The sequence below is a fragment of the Watersipora subatra genome, chromosome 7 (genome assembly GCF_963576615.1).
Source record: "Watersipora subatra chromosome 7, tzWatSuba1.1, whole genome shotgun sequence".
In the NCBI taxonomy this organism is placed as follows: Eukaryota; Metazoa; Bryozoa; class Gymnolaemata; order Cheilostomatida; family Watersiporidae; genus Watersipora; species Watersipora subatra.
Genome location: NC_088714.1, coordinates 6,828,965 through 6,849,345, shown reverse-complemented (window position 1 = coordinate 6,849,345; position 20,381 = coordinate 6,828,965). Strand labels below are relative to the sequence as shown.

General features: G+C 36.0%; 1 protein-coding gene across 1 annotated transcript; it reads right to left on the bottom strand.

The window, feature by feature from the left end:
• Window positions 1–514: 514 nt before the first annotated feature.
• LOC137400380 (D(1) dopamine receptor-like) lies at window positions 515–19,248 on the bottom strand. Its single transcript, XM_068086707.1, has 6 exons — window positions 18,961–19,248; window positions 11,596–11,779; window positions 10,073–10,239; window positions 3,969–4,018; window positions 2,910–3,066; window positions 515–1,015 (listed from the first exon to the last, which is right to left on the bottom strand). The coding sequence occupies exons 1-6, from the start codon at window positions 19,246–19,248 to the stop codon at window positions 515–517; spliced, it is 1,347 nt and encodes a 448-aa protein (XP_067942808.1).
• Between the last annotated feature and the right edge of the window lie 1,133 nt (window positions 19,249–20,381).

The window sequence follows — 20,381 nt, the reverse complement described above, 5'->3', positions numbered from 1 at the left end:
AGGTGTCATTTTATGAGAACTGTCATGAATGCGCATTGAGGTGTCTACATTTAAGTTGGTCTGAAATGTTATTCTTAGTGCTAAACATTTATTCTCTTTCTAGATATAGCAGGACTTCATGTTTTTAACAGCTAAAATATAAAAATGCATGCACGTGTTTGAGGTATGAAAATAAAAGAGTTGCTTCTTGTACTAACCATCTAAATTGATTGAATTCAAATAGCCAATCATGTTTCAAAATAACAACAAAATATAATTTGGATTTTCAAGCAATATGCTGAATGAGTTGCTAGGTTTCCATGTAGCTGTCTTCTCATATCAACCTACGCATAGAACGTATTGAAATTTTACAAGAATTAATGCATTTACAAAATTTTACCTCATGCAAAAACTAGAACCTTTCAGCTGGTTTGTGAAGAAGACCACAATAATTATTGTTGTTGAGCATTGTTTTATATTAGCGGCCTACCAGGCAGGCAAAATAGTTTTTTGTCGTAAAGGTCATGTAGCATAGCTAAATTACTTGCACTTCTGTTAAGGTAGGCAGCAGTACTGTTGTTGACACAGTAGCACTCATTTGGTGTTGACACGAGACGACCCTGTTCGGGGCCCTTAACTTAAGTTCATCATCGGTAGTTGGTTGAGGAGAGTTAGAGATCAACCCTCGTGTCTGTCGATCGGTTGTAGTTGTCAGCTGATTTAAATCTGTTATGTACTTGGTTGCCAGTCGTTTTACTCCATTCTTTTTTTCTTGGTTCTGACCACTCTGGTGGCATTTTATTTCTTGGGAATGTCTCATTATTCTGATGACGGCACCGCCATAACCGGACTTGGGCAGATCGTGCCGGAGAATCGAGCATCCGAGTTTATCTATTAGCTTGCTGTACTGAGATTTGAAGGCCTTACGAAACTCTGTACGAAATATGCCATAGATGAAAGGATTACACGCACTCGCAGTGAGTTGTACGAAGGTGGCTAGAGTGTTAATCCAGCCAGCCACCCTGCCTTCTAGTACCTACAAATTCAGAAAGGAAATCATGAATTTCTTGTATATACCGGTAGATGTTTTTTAATATCTAATTTGTCTGGCATTTCTTGCATCGTCACTAGATGTCATTATTAGACGTCGTGTGAAAAGTAAAAGATTTGAAAACTTTTTGTGTACATAATAGACGAAAGTAGATCAACCCATATATGTTTCTCGACTGCATACATAAGCAACTTCTACTGCTCAGTGGATTCAGGACATAATGCCTTATCATTTTTAACTTCTTCTATCAACAGGCAGTTGATGTTACACCCTCAATTCAGGTTTGCCTTGACACACTAACGGTTATCATTAAAAATGTTGTAACATGTGGAATAATAAGCAGAAAAGCAGCTGAATTTATTTCCACTTGACGAAAATCCTCTTCGTGTCATCTGGAAAAACTACTAAATTTTATAGAGGAATAGCTCAGCGAGACATCCCCTAATGGCGCCTCAATGCCATCATACAAGCAGCCGCATCGTTCTCGTTCTGTAGTGATTCAGTGTCGCTGTTTGGAAGTGAAATACCTTTGTGATGTCCAATGGGAACAGTTTTACTGACCATCGGCATCGCACCTACATGTAAGTGTGCGCATAGGTCTTACTTTCCTTCATAGAGGGAAATTGTTTTTGTTGACCTGAGGCATCGCACAACCATGGCTCTACTTTAGCACCCTATGGAAACATGACTAGCCTGTGTCCCCAGGCTAGTGTACTTGTTCGACATAGTTCGGTGCTGGTGTGCCAAAGAGTCGCTGCAGGATTGCTGTCTAAAAACTTGGTAATTGGTTGAGCATTAACCGTGTTTGATACCATCTCAATGTATCAATAAACCATCCAAGAATGTTGGAGATATATAAAGTCAATCTTTTATTTAATGTATACTATTACTTCTCAACCAATTCCTGTATTAATTAAATCAAATTAAAGTAAAACGATTTTTCTACTTCCACAATTCAAATGGGGATGACAAAACATAAGACACGTAAAATACTGACATGTTTCTTTATTTAAGCCATTTGAAACTAAGGAAACAGTACTGTATACTAAGGTAGTATTTGAAAAGGCGGAAATTTTAAATTAAAAGACTGGCGTTTTATGAGTGCTTTTTCAATCATTAATACTATTCAGGACCACTATTGGTTGGTGACTATTCAGGACCACTATAATTGGTTAGTGACTATTCAGGACCACTATAATTGGTTAGTGACTATTCAGGACCACTATTGGTTAGTGACTACTCAGGACCACTATTGGTTAGTGACTATTCAGGACCACTATTGGTTAGTGACTATTCAGGACCACTATTGGTTAGTCAAATGAGCCAGTGGCGGCAAAGATTAACAAGAAGCAGCCAACCCAAATCAAAAACTACCACTTTCAGAAGAGGCACCGTGAACTGAGGTTATGAAACGAGAATTTCTACAAAGTTTGATGAAATAAACAGCTACAAATCTCTATGAAATGTTGAAATGGATGCAAATATAGTCATATTAATCAGGTCAAATTATTCAGGTTAGGCCTAATGTAATGTTAAAATTAAAAAATATTTATCAAACTTTCCGTCGATCTAAAACACGGCTGTTATCTAAAGTCTAAATCTTTCCAGCAGCTTTATTACAATTCACTTCAAGGAGTATTTTCCCTTCTGGTGAAATTGCCCTCTTTTCGCGGAATGAACTTCCAAATTGTTGTCTCATCACACACCTTCAAAAGTCAGAACCTTTGCCTCGATATTACTTGTGAGCTTGTAATTAATTCTAAGCTAATCGCAGTCTTCATTGTTTATTTTTGAAGAAAAACATGTCACAATATTGTTCTCAGACTTGTCAGAAAGCTCGGCTGGCAGATATGTTCCCTAAAGATAGGTTACGAATTACCTTGATCAGTTTGGTTACACAAAATGGTGTCATACAGAAAAAGAATATGATGACGACCACGAGAAGGCTTCGGATTATCTTTTGATGTTGATTGGCACTAGTTTTCTGCTTGGTGTAATTTTTCATTTGGTCGTTGGAGCTACTTGAACTGTCTCGTCTGAAACATAGAGAAGACAATTCACGCCAAGCTTTGTAAGAATCTGATCAATGCATTTATTGTTGGAAGGAACACACATGTACAGTTCGTTTACGAGGCATTAGTCATATGAGCATTTGAGAATGCATTTTCTATAAAACAACTATATGGTTATACAGCCTACCAACATTAAAATATTTACAACAATCAAAGTCTGTTCATTTGTGTGTCCAAATCCAGGGTTGGGTGTTGTAATAAAAGATTGGATCTAGGTCAAACTCCGGACATTTGGCATTGCAGCCCGACGCGTGAACAACTCGGCCAATCAACCACCTTCCAGCACTTCGGAATAATTGTGGACATACCTATTCTCTCCGGTTTATCGGTGCACCTGACTGTCTCTCACAGCAAACTAGACAACCAGGGTACTAGTATTTATAAAGAGTACGGGCTATCAACTTTAATGGTAGGTCACCATATATGTGCTCACCAGTTCTCAACATACACTAACCAACTCAATTAGCCTGTAGCCCAAAGTAAAAATTGTCATAATTATCCTAATATGTGGAAGGTCAGGTGTTTGGAATCAGACGCCTTGTCGCATACTCCCTACATACAGGAAATCCATGTGTTAAGCTCCAATGTTTGAAGAGTCTGGAAACAATTCAAATCCAAAGAAATAAATGCAAACAGTATGCATCTGTTTTAAAATTTATTACCTGCAGCAATTTCAGGGAGTTGCCTTTTTTGCGCAAAACTTGATTATTGAGCTGAGGCTTCATTTCAGTGCATTGGCTCCCATTGGACAAGTTGTTGGCCAATCAGATTAGTAAACTACTTGTTCAAGGCAAGCAATAGAAAGAGAGATGGGCCTTTGTAAACATGGATAATCACCTTTGTAAAAATGGATAATAAATGCTTACCTTTGCTTAATACTATTCTGTGGGACTCTGGACATGCTCTTATGTATTTCCTGCAAAAAATAAACATAACGTAATAAAATAAACTATTACTGACCTTTTGGTATTTGCACTCCATCACAAATTACATAGAGGTACAAATAAGTAAGAGCCTAAGCTGCTTTAGTGACCAAATATGTGTCATTCTGAGGACAAAAGTTCTCTAGAGTTCTCTCTAGAGTTCTCTTCTCGCTTATGGTAACTTTATATACTAAACTCACTTAAATTTTGTAGTATTTGTAACTTAATTAAATTATATTTGTTATATTATACCTAATTATAATCATCAAATGAAGCTAAATTTAATGCACCCGTGTTCTGCAGAACAAGAAACGAAATTGTCACAACAATAAAGCTGATCATCATTAGCCATACACTGATTCATGGCTTATTGTTGAAAATAAAATCAGATATAGCTTTTAACAATTTTGCAAAATAAACATTTTGCAAGTAATTTCTTTATCTATCAATATGTAAAAAATTTTAAAGTTCGTCGTTCTGTCTTTCCAGCTATAGATATTAAATTCTAAAAAAGAAAGATCCGCTTCACGCCGGATTTGATCTCGGAACCTCCCATTTACCAGGCAATAACTTAACAAATTAAACTCCGTGAGCTGTAATGGATGCCTTAGGGATACGAGCCTTTATCTCGATTAAATTATGCATGGCACTCTGCGTTACGCAATTTCACTAAAGCTTGCTCTCACTGCTCTTATTATTAAGTTTAACAACACGGATACTAACCTACTCAAGTTAGTCATGAGCAGTGTGCCAGGCTAATGGCAGGTGGCAGGCAACTACATTACCTTCCACTAACTATAAGCCGTTTTAATACACAAGCAACGACAGGCCTTTGGCTAGTATATATATATATATATATATATATATATATCTCAGTATTTGTTTATCTGTCTGTTCATGTGGCCAGATATAGCGATAAAGTTTTAGGAATGAAGAATACTCTGTACACTAGATTTGAAATTGCAACCTTCAGTTCTGGAAACACGCATTTATCCAATATTTTATACTGTCCAACCAGCTACACTATGGAATTAATTGGGCACATACTTATTACACACGCCAATCTTTCATGGCTGCATGCTTAACAGTGTTGCTAGTGTGATGCGTGAAGCCATACCAGAAAAAAGTGTATGTCCACATGTGAAGAAAAATGCTTAAATTCCAACTTATGAGTAATTCAATTAGTATAACTCCGTAGTAGGCACTGCAGCCGATACAGTATAAAATATACAAAAATAAACACAGTACACAGAAATAACAAAACACCTTTATTTAAAGTTAGAATGGTATATTAATATGTTGATTAAAAATAGATTTTCACTGCAGAAACGTTTTTACTGTCGGTGCACCGCCGGACATACATCTAGTCTCAAATATAGCTTAAATGCAATCAACAATATTCCCACATGGTGTATCTGGAAAGGCACCTGTTGTATATTAGCAATGCCCTGAGCAACTAGCACGCTACTTGTACCTTACCCATTTCTGTTTAAAGTTAAGAGTATAATATGACTGTAAGGTAAATATTAGGATATAAGTATTGCAGCAGAAATCCTGTCGACTATGTCAGGACATGATAACTCTGTGTGAAGTTAAGTTTTATACCCTTTTTATGCGCTAGCCTACCTAACTGAATCAATCTCACCCAGCCCAAGTGACGCAAGAAATCACAAGTACGCAAGTTACGACAAGTACGCAAAAAATATATAAAATATTCCCATCGAGTTGTTAATATGTTCTTTAAAATGTTTCTTTCTGGAAGTTTTAAATTCTATGTTTCAAATCTATGAGTCAAGAGAGGGCTACGTTAAAAGTACATAGAAAGTATGCCATACGCTGCTCTGTTGACAACTTATGTTAAACCTAAGCTGACTTTGAGCACAACCAGTACATATTGCACTCTTACTTGCAACAAAGATTGCTTGCTGACAGCAGATGTGGTAGAGCAGTGTATGATGCAGTACATGATCAAAGACTCGCAAATAGGTTGTCAAACAAAGTTAAAGTTCAAACATTAAAGAAAAACAAATTATTTTATTTGTATTTTTTGTGAAATAGGATATCAGCAGAATGCTCTTCCTACATGTTTCCTTTCTCGTGTTCAACTTTAAATCAAATTTGTCGTTTTATTATTTCTGTCTACGAGTTAAATTTCCAGCAAGTTATTTTATTTTACGATGCATGGCGCGGGACGTCTTGTCGCAGGCATTTGCAGAAGTTATTCATCTTTTGTTTTGAGTTATCATGGCTCAACAAATGTTAGCAAAATCGAAAAAAGATTGTACATAACGACTAAATTTACGTATTTGGCAGATGTAGTTCACGAGATCCTTGAGTCAAAATTGGTGATGTTAGCACAAACATTCATGTAATTAACAGAATAGCGATTAAAAGTAAAAAAGTCCTTAACGATAGAAAATACTTTAGCAACGGATCATCAGCTGCATCAATTGAAGCTGCTCCTGTTAAATGTACTGAATGTTACTCTACTGAATGAGTAAAATACACAGAACCGAAATAAATCTTCAAATTATATTTCCTTGTGTATTTCTTACATAATTATATGTATTCTTACAAAAGATGTTTCATGAACAAAATTTTATTTGAATTTTCTTGTTATTGTCGTCGTGTTATTTCTTTACTTATTATATATAAGCATAAATAATTTCTTCCGCGTAAAAATAGCACCGCTAAAGTCTGGCGATAAATCTGCGCCGGAAACCCTGTGCCAGATACTCTTGCCCAAGAGAGTCTGTACCAGAATTTTTTAGACCGTAGATGAGGGTGCAAAATAGAAGTCAGCCTCTAGTTCCATTCAGAGATGTTACTATAATGCACTGATACCATTAGGGCAAGTGCTAATTACTGCTGCCACTGCTCAACAAGTAAGCTGATTGTGTTCTGATTGGCTAATTACTAGTCCTTGAAACATTAATAGTAATATGAATATCAGTAACATCACGGCAGCGTTAACTATGGTGCCAACAGTTATTGACACTCGGCATAAGCCGTTGCCTTGATCAAGGTCAATGGAAGCAATGCCCTTCCAGCACACATACTTAGCACTAAAAGACTTTAGACGGTAAGACAAGCAAATACAAGGTTCATAGAAAAAATTCATAAGCTTAATTTATCTTTAGCTTAAATCTTATGAATATAATCAGACAGAGTTCTTTCCAAAAATAGTTAGCAGCTGCGAAATGAATTCGTATCAATGGTACTCATTAGGCGCCTACATTTTATCCACCATCACGTGCAACTGAGGCTTCACTCTCCAGATCGGATAAAACTAACCTATGAACCTCAAGCTGAAGCGTGTCATACAAGATGTCACGTGCAACTGAGGTTTCACTCTCCAGATCGGATAAAACTAACCTATGAACCCCAAGCTGAAGCGTGTCATACACGATGTCAATGTGTTGTGATGAACGTCGGGTACATAATTAGAGGAGTTGGTAATTGACCTTAGCCAGCCAGAGGGTTACAGATGCTACAGACACCACAACTCCCATCTTAGAAGACTAGCATCATAAGACCAGAAGGTTGAACTAACTCTAACCTCAAATGGAAGCTCTGGGTAGTAATTTATGTTGCTGAAGAACCCATCAATCTAGTAGTCTGACTTTTGGCAGCAAACCTTTTGCCATGTTAGCTGAAGCTAACATGGCAAACATGTTCGCATGTTAGCTTAGGCACAGTTTAACTGTTTATATTCAACTGAATCATGTCCATTTGATAGTAACAGCAGGGCCAATGAAGTTTAAAATGTGCGATGATTTGTATTTAGTTTACAAGCCACTTGTCACAACATGTCAGCTTCTATGTATAGTTCACCAGCAATAAAACTGGTGATGTCCGGGATTTCATTCATATTTAATCAGATACCTACAATCAAATGTGTCATGATCACAGAAACCATGGTTAAGTCGGGATTATAAGATTTAGAGTTATCTACATTAGTAGAAGGAGAAATTTCTCGCAGCTATTTTGCAAAAAAAAATTTGATTCTAGCTTAATTATAGCAGATTCTATGGTCAAAAAACTGAATGCATGTTTACCATTAGTGCGAAAACATAGTTCCGAGAAAACTGGCGTTAAAGTTTGAGAAACAAAAACCAATCCACAATTTTGTTTACACTTCAAAACGTCATAGCAACAAATATCAAGAAGTTGTGATATTTGTCTAGATTTTTGTATTTATATTCAAAAAATTATGCTACGTTTAAAAATCTAAACAGATTTTAGCTGGTTGTCATAGAAATAGCTTTATATTTATAAAAAAAAACGTATTACTTAATTTTGCAGATATTAAAAACGGCTTGGCAGTATCGTGATATTGGGCACAGCCAAATCATCAACAAAATCTTTAGAAAAATAACAACAGTAACATATTGCACACCATCGATCACTATATACTTCGATCTTGTAAACTCGAATGATTGTTCTTAAAATTAAGTCTGAAAACATTCTTATAAAATCGAATAATTATTCTTAGAGTTAAATATTGTAATAAGCTTGTAAGAATTGTTAGGAAAATATCATCATAGTTCCCTTTACTTTCACTGCTTTTGACATCAGTTGGAATACCAAAGTACTCATTATAAGTGTCCAAAATGTCAAAGCTATCTTTAAAATTGGCAAAAAAGAAACGATTATATTTATCGGACGCCATTTTTCAGTACTTCCTGTTTAGCATAGCAACGGTTTTAATGGCGTTTTCCGAGGGTTAAAGACTTCTATTGGCTAAACTGACTTCAGATTCAGAAAGATCTCTCTGTGATTGGTCCAGATGCACGTGTTACAAAAATCGTTACCAATATTATAAATTCAGTTAGTGCAACTTCAATGTCGGATAACTCAACTTCGTGGTTTGCGACTTAACCATGGTTTCTGTGACCGCGACCCATTAATACCCTTTTTATTTTTTTTTATGTTTAAGAGGCCAGTTTTTATGAACTAAATATTTTTCCTCATATATCTTAATGTTATAACAATATAATTTTTGGCAGCCTGGCAGAAAGAATGGAGCTTATGTGAATGAGGTTTTGAAAAAATCGACCAACAATGCAGAAAAGCATAGCATTTACATTTACTTACACACTCATTATAACAATGTCGGTTTTATGAATTAATCTTTCCTTTAGTTGGAGTGGTTTCTGTTTGTATGTCTGTCTGTCTATCCGTCTGCTTGATTACGAGTCTGGTTGGAGGTTACAAAAAGGATTGTTTTTTTCCGAATACAAACTGAAAACTTTCAGTTTCGCTGACCAACACTCTACTATCTGTATCAAAGAGCAGCTATACTACCTCGTGTAACAACTATACAATTAGTTATTACACTTGATAACTCCCATGATATACCTGTTATCTCCCTTCATACACCTGATATCACCCATGATACACCGGACTGCCAGGGTAATAGTGTAAATGGAAATGGGCAAATCCAGTTGTTCGCTATTTTTAAATAGCTTTCGACTCCTGACCAAAAGCCACCTAGCACAAAAAATGTGCTGCTGAAAATTCGATTCAACTGTTTTAAGAACGTACGTGTAGTTTTTATTTCCTTTTTGTTTTAAAGTCTACCGATGAAATGCTTGGCATGATGAACTTCCGAGATGGTACTCGATCACAGATGCCAGCTTTTTGCCAGTTATGTGTGTATTGTTATTGAAAAAGTAATTAATATTCCGTTATATGACGGTATGCAGCAACCGATTGCAACTCGATACAATCTTAAATTATCTGTGTAGGTTCATGCAGCGTCCATTTTGAAAGTTAATTACAAACTCCAGTGACAGAAAACTAATTTATCCTCTAGTACTCTCACACCCACATCAAAACATGTAATGCTTGCATTCTGGCATCTGACTTTCTAGCTGTCATAAATACAAACAGCTTTCAAACCATCAGTAGAATTGTAGAAGGCCTAACATGGAATATAAAGGAGTTTAGTTGATGCCGGTAGTTGGAACTATGAGAATAAACGACAAATAAATAGGAAACATGATGGCTGATACCAGTGCCTTTGTAAAACCTTGCTGACTCACCTTGAATATGATGCTGTAACAAATGAGCATAGTTAGCCCTGGAGCGAGGAAGCAGGTAATACAAGCAACAATCACATAAGTATCAGCTCTCTCCGACGGCCAGTATATTGCGCAGACAATTTCATAGTAATCATAGTTGATCCACTGCATGCTCACAGGTGTGAAACCTACAAAAATTGCCAGTGAAATGCCACTTCGATATTTCTCACTTTGTAAATAGCATCTTATATGACCTTGACCTTCAGATAAGGAATGAGTAGACAAACCTTTTGAAACATTCCTCTTTTGTTTTATTTGTAATATTTGGTCAAATTTTAATTATCATGTGATCTCTAACATCTATCTTCAAGGGGTCAGCATAATTATGGACTCTTATTGTCTTCACAAAATTGGTTAACATAAGTGTATAGCTTATAGTTAAAGGCAAGCAGTTGCAAGTCAGCCTTATATTGGTTAAGAAAATATAGCCAGTGTTTCTTATAGATAGCTGTCAGTATGTGAGACAGAGCAGTAAATCCTAATAATCCTAGAATGTATACTTGATGTGGTAAACTAAACTAATTATTTAAAATACTTACTAGAAACTATTTAAAGCTTACCGATGTAGTTTTTTGCAATTATAGTACAGTCTATGGAAATTTCTTTATTGAACATACTCTCGATGCATTTTTGCTATGGATTATATATGACTTAAAAGACTCACAACCTGTGGTAATGTATCATATTATACATACTAGTACTGACAGGAATTATCAGTATGCTCATAGTTACTCAATGAAGTGGCAAGTTGGCTGTGTAGTGTTGTGGTTAATGTGTTGGTTCGTAAAATGTATGGCCAGAGTTGAATTATCAGGCAAGGAAACTTTTTACATTGTCATCATGGTTTCAGACAGACAAATGGATGAACACAACTCTTATTATAGTAATGGTAATATAAACATCATATGAATGGTAGTAGATTACTGATACTCTGATATATAGCTGACAGCACTTGAATGCAGCACATAAGCTTTAAATAGCATCTCTTGGTAGTTTCTATATACCAGGTAAGTTGAAAATGCACAATGTACTTTATCAAATATTTAGCACTAATTACCAATACATGTAGGCAAATGAACTGATCAGAAGAATAAGGCCTGGTTCTCATATAAGCTGCAAGCACTGGCGACAGCACCGCAGGGCTATCCGCGGTTAAATGTGAACCTGCGCGTCGAGTACCATTGGTAGTTGCCGGGGGTCATCGCGAGAGTTAAGCGCTGTTCAACTTGCACGGTACCGGTGAAGGTCAGGACTTTTGAGATGGTATATATGGTTAGTGGTCATTTTTATGCGATCACCAGCAACGCAGCTTTATGTGAACATTACCCTCCAAGCCTAGTGCCGCAAGTGTTTTGCAGCGCAAGATTATCGCTGAGGTCTCGCATTCGATATGGGAACCAGGCTTTAGTAAGGTCAAAAGGATGCTGCAGCAGCTTGTGTCAGCTATTTTTAAAGATCTTCAGTCACCCTCATAGTTGACTCACCAATAATTAGACCCTGCACCCAAGTCCAAGCAAGCATCACCTTGATTCTACCAACTGTCATCAGCTGACCATAGCGCATGGGGTGGACAACGTGTAAATATCGGTCTATTGAGATGAACCCTAGAGTCATCATGGACACCACTATCAAGCAGTAGTTGATAGCGCATTGTACTGAACACAGTGCCTGCAACATGCAACCAACATCCCTGTCAATAAAGGTCTTTTAATGCTGAGACCTGGGAATTTTGAAAATAATTCTATATAATTTTTTGATTTTGTAGAATTACTGTATTTTTAAAATTGTTTCTCAAAACAGCTTGGATTATTAGTAACAATATTACACTGGCAGTCCAGTGCTCGGTAAAAAATCTTCATGTGTACTATGTGCACAATTATTTTCTGATTCTGCAAGGTGAACGAGTGGTGCAATCTGTTTTCCCTAACCTGTAAGCGTGTCTTTGGACAGACAGACACAGCTGTTATTATAGTAAAGACTTAAGAGAAGATTGCTATGTAAGCCCACTGACTAAACCGAATTATTTAGTATTGGTATTAGCGCCCCTGGCAGGCTAGTATGCTGTGCGAGATTATCAGGTGGGCCGACGAACCACAGAGGATAAGTATGTGCACAATAATTCTATCATTCCATGTGGCAGGTAAATAATTGGGACAGGTAGCAGCATGCTGACTAGTAGTGCTTCATGTTGCAGTGCAGATTTGGATCCTCCGTGATGCATTCTTGCTATACCTAACCCCAAACGACGACTTCAGAAAGACGGACAGACAGACACCCATGGATTTATTATACTAACGAATGTTATGGGAGCCAACTGACAGCACTAAAGTCTTTTAGTTGAAAAGTGCATCTCGTTATATTATATGGCTACTGGCTGTGCTACCCGCCGTTGTCCGGGTATTAAAAATCAGCCGATAAACAATAAGAGGTAATGAGAGTTGCCTACCATTTGCCATTCCTCGGCATATTATAAAACGCGCCTTCTATTGAGTAATGCTGTTTGTACTCATGGAATACTTGTTTTTTTTTGTTTCAGAAAGTCGACGGTAATAAGTTTGCTATAGCGTCATGCTTCAAAGCCAAGAGCAATGGCATCGTTAGAAATTATTGATAAAGAGCATCGGCAAGATTTTCTTTGCTTGTAGCGCTAGTAGAAAATATTAATGTAGGCTTCGTAACTTATAGACATAGCAGATTTCATTATTAGTAAACATTCTTCTCTGGGCATGGCATTTTCTCGCAAAGCTAAATGACATGTAAAGAGCCCTTGTTATTGGCAGCACTACAAAATTAGAAAGAGTTAATTGGATATTCAGAAACTACGGTAAGGCGTCAAATCAGAGAATATATATGAAGGTATCACTGTTGCTATGGCGAAAACTGCAAAGTAGATCAATATTTAAATATGAAGATTTATTGAAATTATAAAATAATCTCTCACCATATTTCCCTGTAATCTATAATAAAATATTTTTCCATAGCCTTTTTATTACTAACGGCAAAAAGTTTCGTTAATGTTGTTTGTATTTTTTTACAACTTTTTATTCCATGTCCATCAAGATGAAAGCTGTTGCCTTTTTATATTACAAACTATTCTATACAGTCAGCAGTAATTATTGGCCTGCTAAAGACAGAGATAAACCTTTAAATGCTTTTTTGTACAATGGTTTAAAGTTTTGAACTTATACCTTTGTAAAGATAAGAACCAATTTGTATTAAAACTTTAAAATAGACAAGTACAGGTGTAAAAAAAATAAATATATATATATATCTCAAAAATTGCGTATGTGTGTATGTCCTTTGGTATATCCGGGTATAGCAATTAAAAGTCTTGAAATCAAAATTTCACACCCTGCTGGATTTGAACTCACGAATATTGCAACCAATTGGGTTTGTAATACATTTGTCTAAGCACAAGTTTACAAAGGCTCTTACCATTCATAGCTCTTACTACTGTATATACTGTATACACCCTTTTTTTGATTTCGCACGCTAAATGACAGATTAGTTGAAACTCTATGGACTCTATTAACTCTATAAAACACAATGTTTAGTTGAAACTCTATGGACTCTATTAACTCTATAAAACACAATGTTTAGTTGAAACTCTATGGACTCTATTAACTCTATAAAACACAATGTTTAGTTGAAACTCTATGGACTCTATTAACTCTATAAAACACAATTTTTAGTTGAAACTCTATGGACTCTATTAACTCTATGAAACACAATGTTTAGTTGAAACTCTATGGACTCTATTAACTCTATAAAACACAATGTTTAGTTGAAACTCTATGGACTCTATTCACTCTATAAAACACAATGTTTAGTTGAAACTCTATGGACTCTATTAACTCTATAAAACACAATGTTTAGTTGAAACTCTATGGACTCTATTAACTCTATGAAACACAATGTTTAGTTGAAACTCTATGGACTCTATTAACTCTATTAAACACAATGTTTAGTTGAAACTCTATGGACTCTATTAACACTATAAAACACAATGTTTAGTTGAAACTCTATGGACTCTATTAACTCTATAAAACACAATGTTTAGTTGAAACTCTATGGACTCTATTAACTCTATAAAACACAATGTTTAGTTGAAACTCTATGGACTCTATTAACTCTATGAAACACAATGTTTAGTTGAAACTCTATGGACTCTATTAACTCTATAAAACACAATGTTTAGTTGAAACTCTATGGACTCTATTAACTCTATAAAACACAATGTTTAGTTGAAACTCTATGGACTCTATTAACTCTATAAAACACAATGTTTAGTTGAAACTCTATGGACTCTATTAACTCTATGAAACACAATGTTTAGTTGAAACTCTATGGACTCTATTAACTCTATTAAACACAATGTTTAGTTGAAACTCTATGGACTCTATTAACACTATAAAACACAATGTTTAGTTGAAACTCTATGGACTCTATTAACTCTATAAAACACAATGTTTAGTTGAAACTCTATGGACTCTATTAACTCTATAAAACACAATGTTTAGTTGAAACTCTATGGACTCTATTAACTCTATAAAACACAATGTTTAGTTGAAACTCTATGGACTCTATTAACTCTATAAAACACAATGTTTAGTTGAAACTCTATGGACTCTATTAACTCTATTAAACACAATGTTTAGTTGAAACTCTATGGACTCTATTAACTCTATAAAACACAATGTTTAGTTGAAACTCTATGGACTCTATTAACTCTATTAAACACAATGTTTAGTTGAAACTCTATGGACTCTATTAACTCTATTAAACACAATGTTTAGTTGAAACTCTATGGACTCTATTAACTCTATTAAACACAATGTTTAGTTGAAACAAGTTTTTTATGTTTTAGTGAACTTATATTTTCGGTTTCCGTAAGGTTCAGTTGCTAAATCGGTAAAAGCTAATACTTTTCACGTGGACATTTGTATTATCTAGAGTAGGAAGACCCTCTACATTTTCTCTCCATTCAGTCAGACAGAGACGGTCTGATATTTCATTGTTACATTTGTACTAGTATTGAGAGGTACCAGTATCGAGAGGTACCAGTGTCGTATTCAAAGTTCTGATGGATATCTTCTGCTGGAACAGTAACCTTTTTTATACACAAATTCTTCTATGCACAAATTATTATTATCATTTCAACATATGTATTCAACATTTCAACATACTGTATATATATATATATATATATATATATATATATATATATATATATATATATATGTATATATATATATGTATATATATATATATATATATATATATATATATATATATATATATATATATATATATATATATATATATATATAACGGCCAATACAGAGTCGCTAATCATGGCAGCCCAGGAGCAAGTGCTCCCAACAAGGCAACTCCAAACGAAAATCTATCACACTAGAGACGATCCTAGATGCAGACTGTGCAAAGATGCACCTGAGACCATCCAACACATCATCAGTTGATGCAGGCAGCTAGCAGGAAACGCATACACTGAGCGGCATAATCATGTCGCAGGTATTGTGTATAGAAGTCTATGTGATGAGTATGGCCTTAATAAACCACAACACTGGTGGGAAGCTCCTGGTAAGGTGAATGAAAATGACCGCGCTAAGATCCTCTGGGACTTCTACATTCGGACTGACAAGCATGTCCTAGCAAACCAACCAGATATAGTGGTGGTAGACAAGGAGAACAAGAGGGCTACTATAATAGATATAGCAGTACCCAATGACTACAATATAGCCAGCAAAGAAAAAGAAAAGGTAGAGAAATATCTCCCTCTTGGAGAGGAAATTGAAAAATGCTGGAATGTAAGAACAACTGTAATCCCAGTAGTCATTGGGGCACTGGGCGCAATAACACCGGCGCATAAAATGTGGCTTGCCCAAATACCAACAGCAATCAACTCAGGTGAGTTGCAGAAAAGTGCGCTATTGGGAACAGCTAAGATCTTGAGGCGAGTGCTCAAACTCCCAGGTCTCTGGTAGGAGACCCGAGTTAGAGCAGAATTTACCACCCATACGGGGTATCCGGGGTAAAGAAACGATTTTATATATATATATATATATATATATATATATATATACAGAAACGGAAGTTTAAAACTTATGGTTAAAACACTTTTATTACTAATAGTTTAATGCTCTGAAGAAGCAATCATCAGATAAAATATGTCAATTAACTACAGGTGTTTATATAATAGAGGTGAAGTAGCTAACAGATTGAAATTTTTAACTACATAGAGTCCATGGACTTACTAAAGATTACGTCTTGTGGTTGAATAACAAGAATTTGTCTACATGTCTGCATGTATATGTCAGTTCATTTCACCTGTTCAATGTAGCCAACTCATTCGAATGATGTAAAACTTTTCCCACAAGCACAAGTTACATGTGTTACTTGAACAGTTAAATGATGTTGCTTTTCTAATAATTCTCCATCATATATTAAAATCAATGTTGTTCTCCAACAAGCTACGTACGTATTTACTCAATTCGGTGCTAGATTGCTTTTGTGCATGTCTAAATGTTGACTTGTGGTTTGTGTAGCATGTTTTAATAGTATTATCAGTAATACCTTTATAACACGCTACAATATAATATAATATAATACAGTAATATAATCAGAGGTAGCTCAGTCAAGTGCCCTGACTGAGCTACCCTGATTATATCTGTCATCTATAACTGGCTGTCATCTATAACTGGCTATCATCTATAACTGACTATCATCTATAACTGGCTATAATCTATAACTGACTGTCATCTATAACTGGCTGTCATCTATAACTGGCTATCATCTATAACTGACTATCATCTATAACTGGCTATAATCTATAACTGACTGTCATCTATAACTGGCTGTCATCTATAACTGGCTATCATCTATAACTGACTATCATCTATAACTGGCTATCATCTATAACTGGCTGTCATCTACAACTGATCCCAGCTCAGTCTTAAAGATGAACATGCACAGAATTTTAGAAAATTTTATCAGAAATAATTAGTATTTTTCTATCATCTGCAATTTTGTTGATTTTTGAGGTGATCTTACCGCCAGATTAGTTTAAGATTAAAATCGACAAATCTTGATCGCAGTTCAAACACTCAGTTCAAACACTCAGATCAAATGAGAGTGCGAGTGTGACATCTATAGTAGTTACAAAAAGACTGACAGAATAGAGACGTGTGACGCTGCCACTTGAACACAATAGCCGATATCAATTAGAGCAATTATAGCAACTAGTAGTGTCATTTTGCACGCACTTTTCTTTTGAGCATTTTAACCGAAATCAAGGTTTGTTGATTTTAATCTTGAAACATCCTGGCAGCCACATTACCCAAAACATAAAAAAATGACAAATTATAAATGAAACTACTGATACTTTTTCATAAAGTTAACTAAAATTTTGTGCAAGATTGTTTTTAAGTTGATATCAGCTCACACATCTGTTATAAACCATCCAGAGGCAGGTTAAGTTGATATCAGCTCACACATCTGTTATAAACCATCCAGAGGCAGGTTAAGTTGATATCAGCTCACACATCTGTTATAAACCATCCAGAGGCAGGTTAAGTTGATATCAGCTCACACATCTGTTATAAACCCTCCAGAGGCAGGGTGTGATTCATAAAGTTGTCCATCATCATTATTCACTCACATGCATTCATCAGCTAACTATGTTAATTTTTTCTAGATGGAATTACACTGCATATAAGTCAAACAAATTGAACTTAGTAGTTTTGATTAAGTGTGACAGATCCTTACAAAAGAACAACACAACATCTGAGGTGATTAGACCAGGAGAAGGATATGTTGGGTGGCACTAAAGCAAACCTTAAATTTAATGACAAGCAACACCATATAGAATTACCATTAACTCAATGATTGTTTGATATTTAGCAGGAGACTGAGGCAGCTAATAAACATTCTCTTGCGTTGAGACCAATCCTCTAGGTAATTAGTTATAAGCAACGTGACAACGTGTAATCTTGACAGGTTCAAATCGAAGGTTACTGAGGAGACGCATTGGTTAGAGGGATCTATATTCTCCGTAGATAGTTGCTGTTTTAGAAAATGCTAATTTACTCCTTGAGGAATGCATTGATCTGTTATGTAACAGCTTTTTCAACCTTGAACACAAACCCCTCAGCCATCCTTATCAATACATAGCGGAATGATAAGTTGTCAGATTGAAAAAATACCTTGGGAATTTCTGTCTGTCTAGGGGTTACTACCAATGCTTTGGTATTTACGGGATGCGTGTCAATTTCTTGCTAATGACTAAGATGAAATCATATCGTTTTAGTTGTGCTTTCTCTCGTGAAACCTTTACACTGACGGCTGAAGGGTAATTTTATAAGTTATAAAAAAAATTCCTGCAAAAAAGTACTTTGAAGTAATTTACTATGCTTCAGTCTATGTAACAATGTATTAAGCGCTGTTACATAGACTCAAAGTGCATGCCTAGCACCATGCTGATGCCACTGATGACCTCGCAGCCATCAATACTTCTAAAAGGTGTAGCCAATATTTAGTGTTGCTTAAAGTTTAGCTGCCGGTTTAGAGTTTTAAACTTGACAATTTTCACCATGATAGCAAAAGGAATATCATTTATCTAATAAAGGCTATCAACAAGAATAGGTAAGTAAAAACCAACTTGAAAATACTATTTGACAAAAAGTCAGAAAGTGATACCAAACATCATTCTTCTGACCTAGTAGATCCCTCTACTACTTAACCTAAGTTAAACACCAACAGCGAAGCTCTTTGTTAACAGCCGGAAGCAGTTGGTGCTCAAGATGTTTTGTTATAAAACAACAGATACCTACCTTTGCCAGAGAGGTTTTGGTTACATCCAGAGGCTTAATATCCAATGACACAGTCACAAGTGAACTCAGCATTATCAAGAAAGCTACCAGTAGATCAGCGACAGCAAGGTTTATAATGAACAGAGTAGATTGCTGCTCTATCAGCTTGTGGTAGGTCGTTGCTGCCACGATTACTGTTATGTTCCCAATTACTGTGATAAAAATAAGCACTGCCAAGCACATGCTAGCTGTCACTATCTCGCTGGCTGATCTAGGTTCATAAGTTTCATGCTCGGAGTATCCGTCCATTTCTATCGACTCAGATGATTGCTAGTTGACGCCAATAAAGTTAGGCTTAATTCTGTCTGCTCAATTTAAAGAACTTGCTGATGAGATAAAAGTCTGGCTTCACGTTGACATTGTCTGTTGGCAGCTGAGTTAAGTTGGAGTACAACGCCACTTCAAAAATGTTGCAATTCGAATAGGCCAATAGCACAGACAGAATGTACAATGCCAAGGCTGTGAGTAATTGGATAGTGTCGACATGATTGATCCACATGTATGCAAGACAGCTGACAGCACGGCCCCTTTGCATAATTATCATTGGTTACCGGTCTTTCAACGTTACACAGAAAATCCCACCTATCAGTACGTGCCTTATGCCACAATAGGTATGTTTAGCACCTGATCAGCTGATTTAGGAAAACCCTGTACATTTGACCTAGTCACAGCATATTGCACTTTATAGTACCAGAAACAGTTTTTTCCATTCAAAATGTTCAGCATAGTTGATAGTTTAATTTCCTTTTGATAAAAGCAGAATATGCCAAATGTAAAAATAAAATTATTTTTGCACAAATTTGCATTGAACTCGCAATACAGAAAAGATCAAGATTTGATTCATTTGTTACTAAAGCAACATTTGGGAACTAACTTAGGGAAGGGGGAAAAAGGAGAAAGTGAGAGATGGAAAGATGGAGAGAGGGAGAGAGTGAGAGAGGGAGAAAGGGTGAGTGAGAAAGGGTGAGTTGGAGAGGTAGAGAGAGGGAGTGAGAGCGAATGGAAGAGATAGAGAGAAGGATAGAGGAGAGACAGAGAGAGCTAAAGAGATGGAAAGATGAGAGAGAGAGAGAGAGAGAGAGAGAGAGAAGAGAGAGAGAGAGAGAGAGAGAGAGAGAGAGAGAGAGAGAGAGAGACAGAGAGAGAAAGAAAGAGAGGAAAAGATTGAGAGAGTAGAGAGAGGAAGATTGAGAGAGATAGAGAGAGGGAAAGAGAGAGTGGAAAGAGAGGAAAAGAGAGAAAAAGGTAGAAAGGAAGAGAGGAAGAGATGGACAGAGGGATAGAGGGAGAGAGTGAGAGAGGCAAAGAGGGAGAGAGAGGGAGATTGGGAAAGAGGAAGAGAGGGAGAAAGGGAGAACCCAAGAGAGCAAGAAAGAGAGAAA

Coding starts and splice junctions, on each gene's coding strand:
- LOC137400380 (XM_068086707.1), bottom strand. CDS start 19,248: ATGGACGGATACTCCGAGCATGAAACTTATGAACCTAGATCAGCCAGC. Junction 3,067..3,968: donor CAGAATAGTATTAAGCAAAG/GTAAGCATTTAT, acceptor TCTATGTTTCAG/ACGAGACAGTTCAAGTAGCT. Junction 1,016..2,909: donor GTGTAACCAAACTGATCAAG/GTAATTCGTAAC, acceptor CTGAATTTGTAG/GTACTAGAAGGCAGGGTGGC.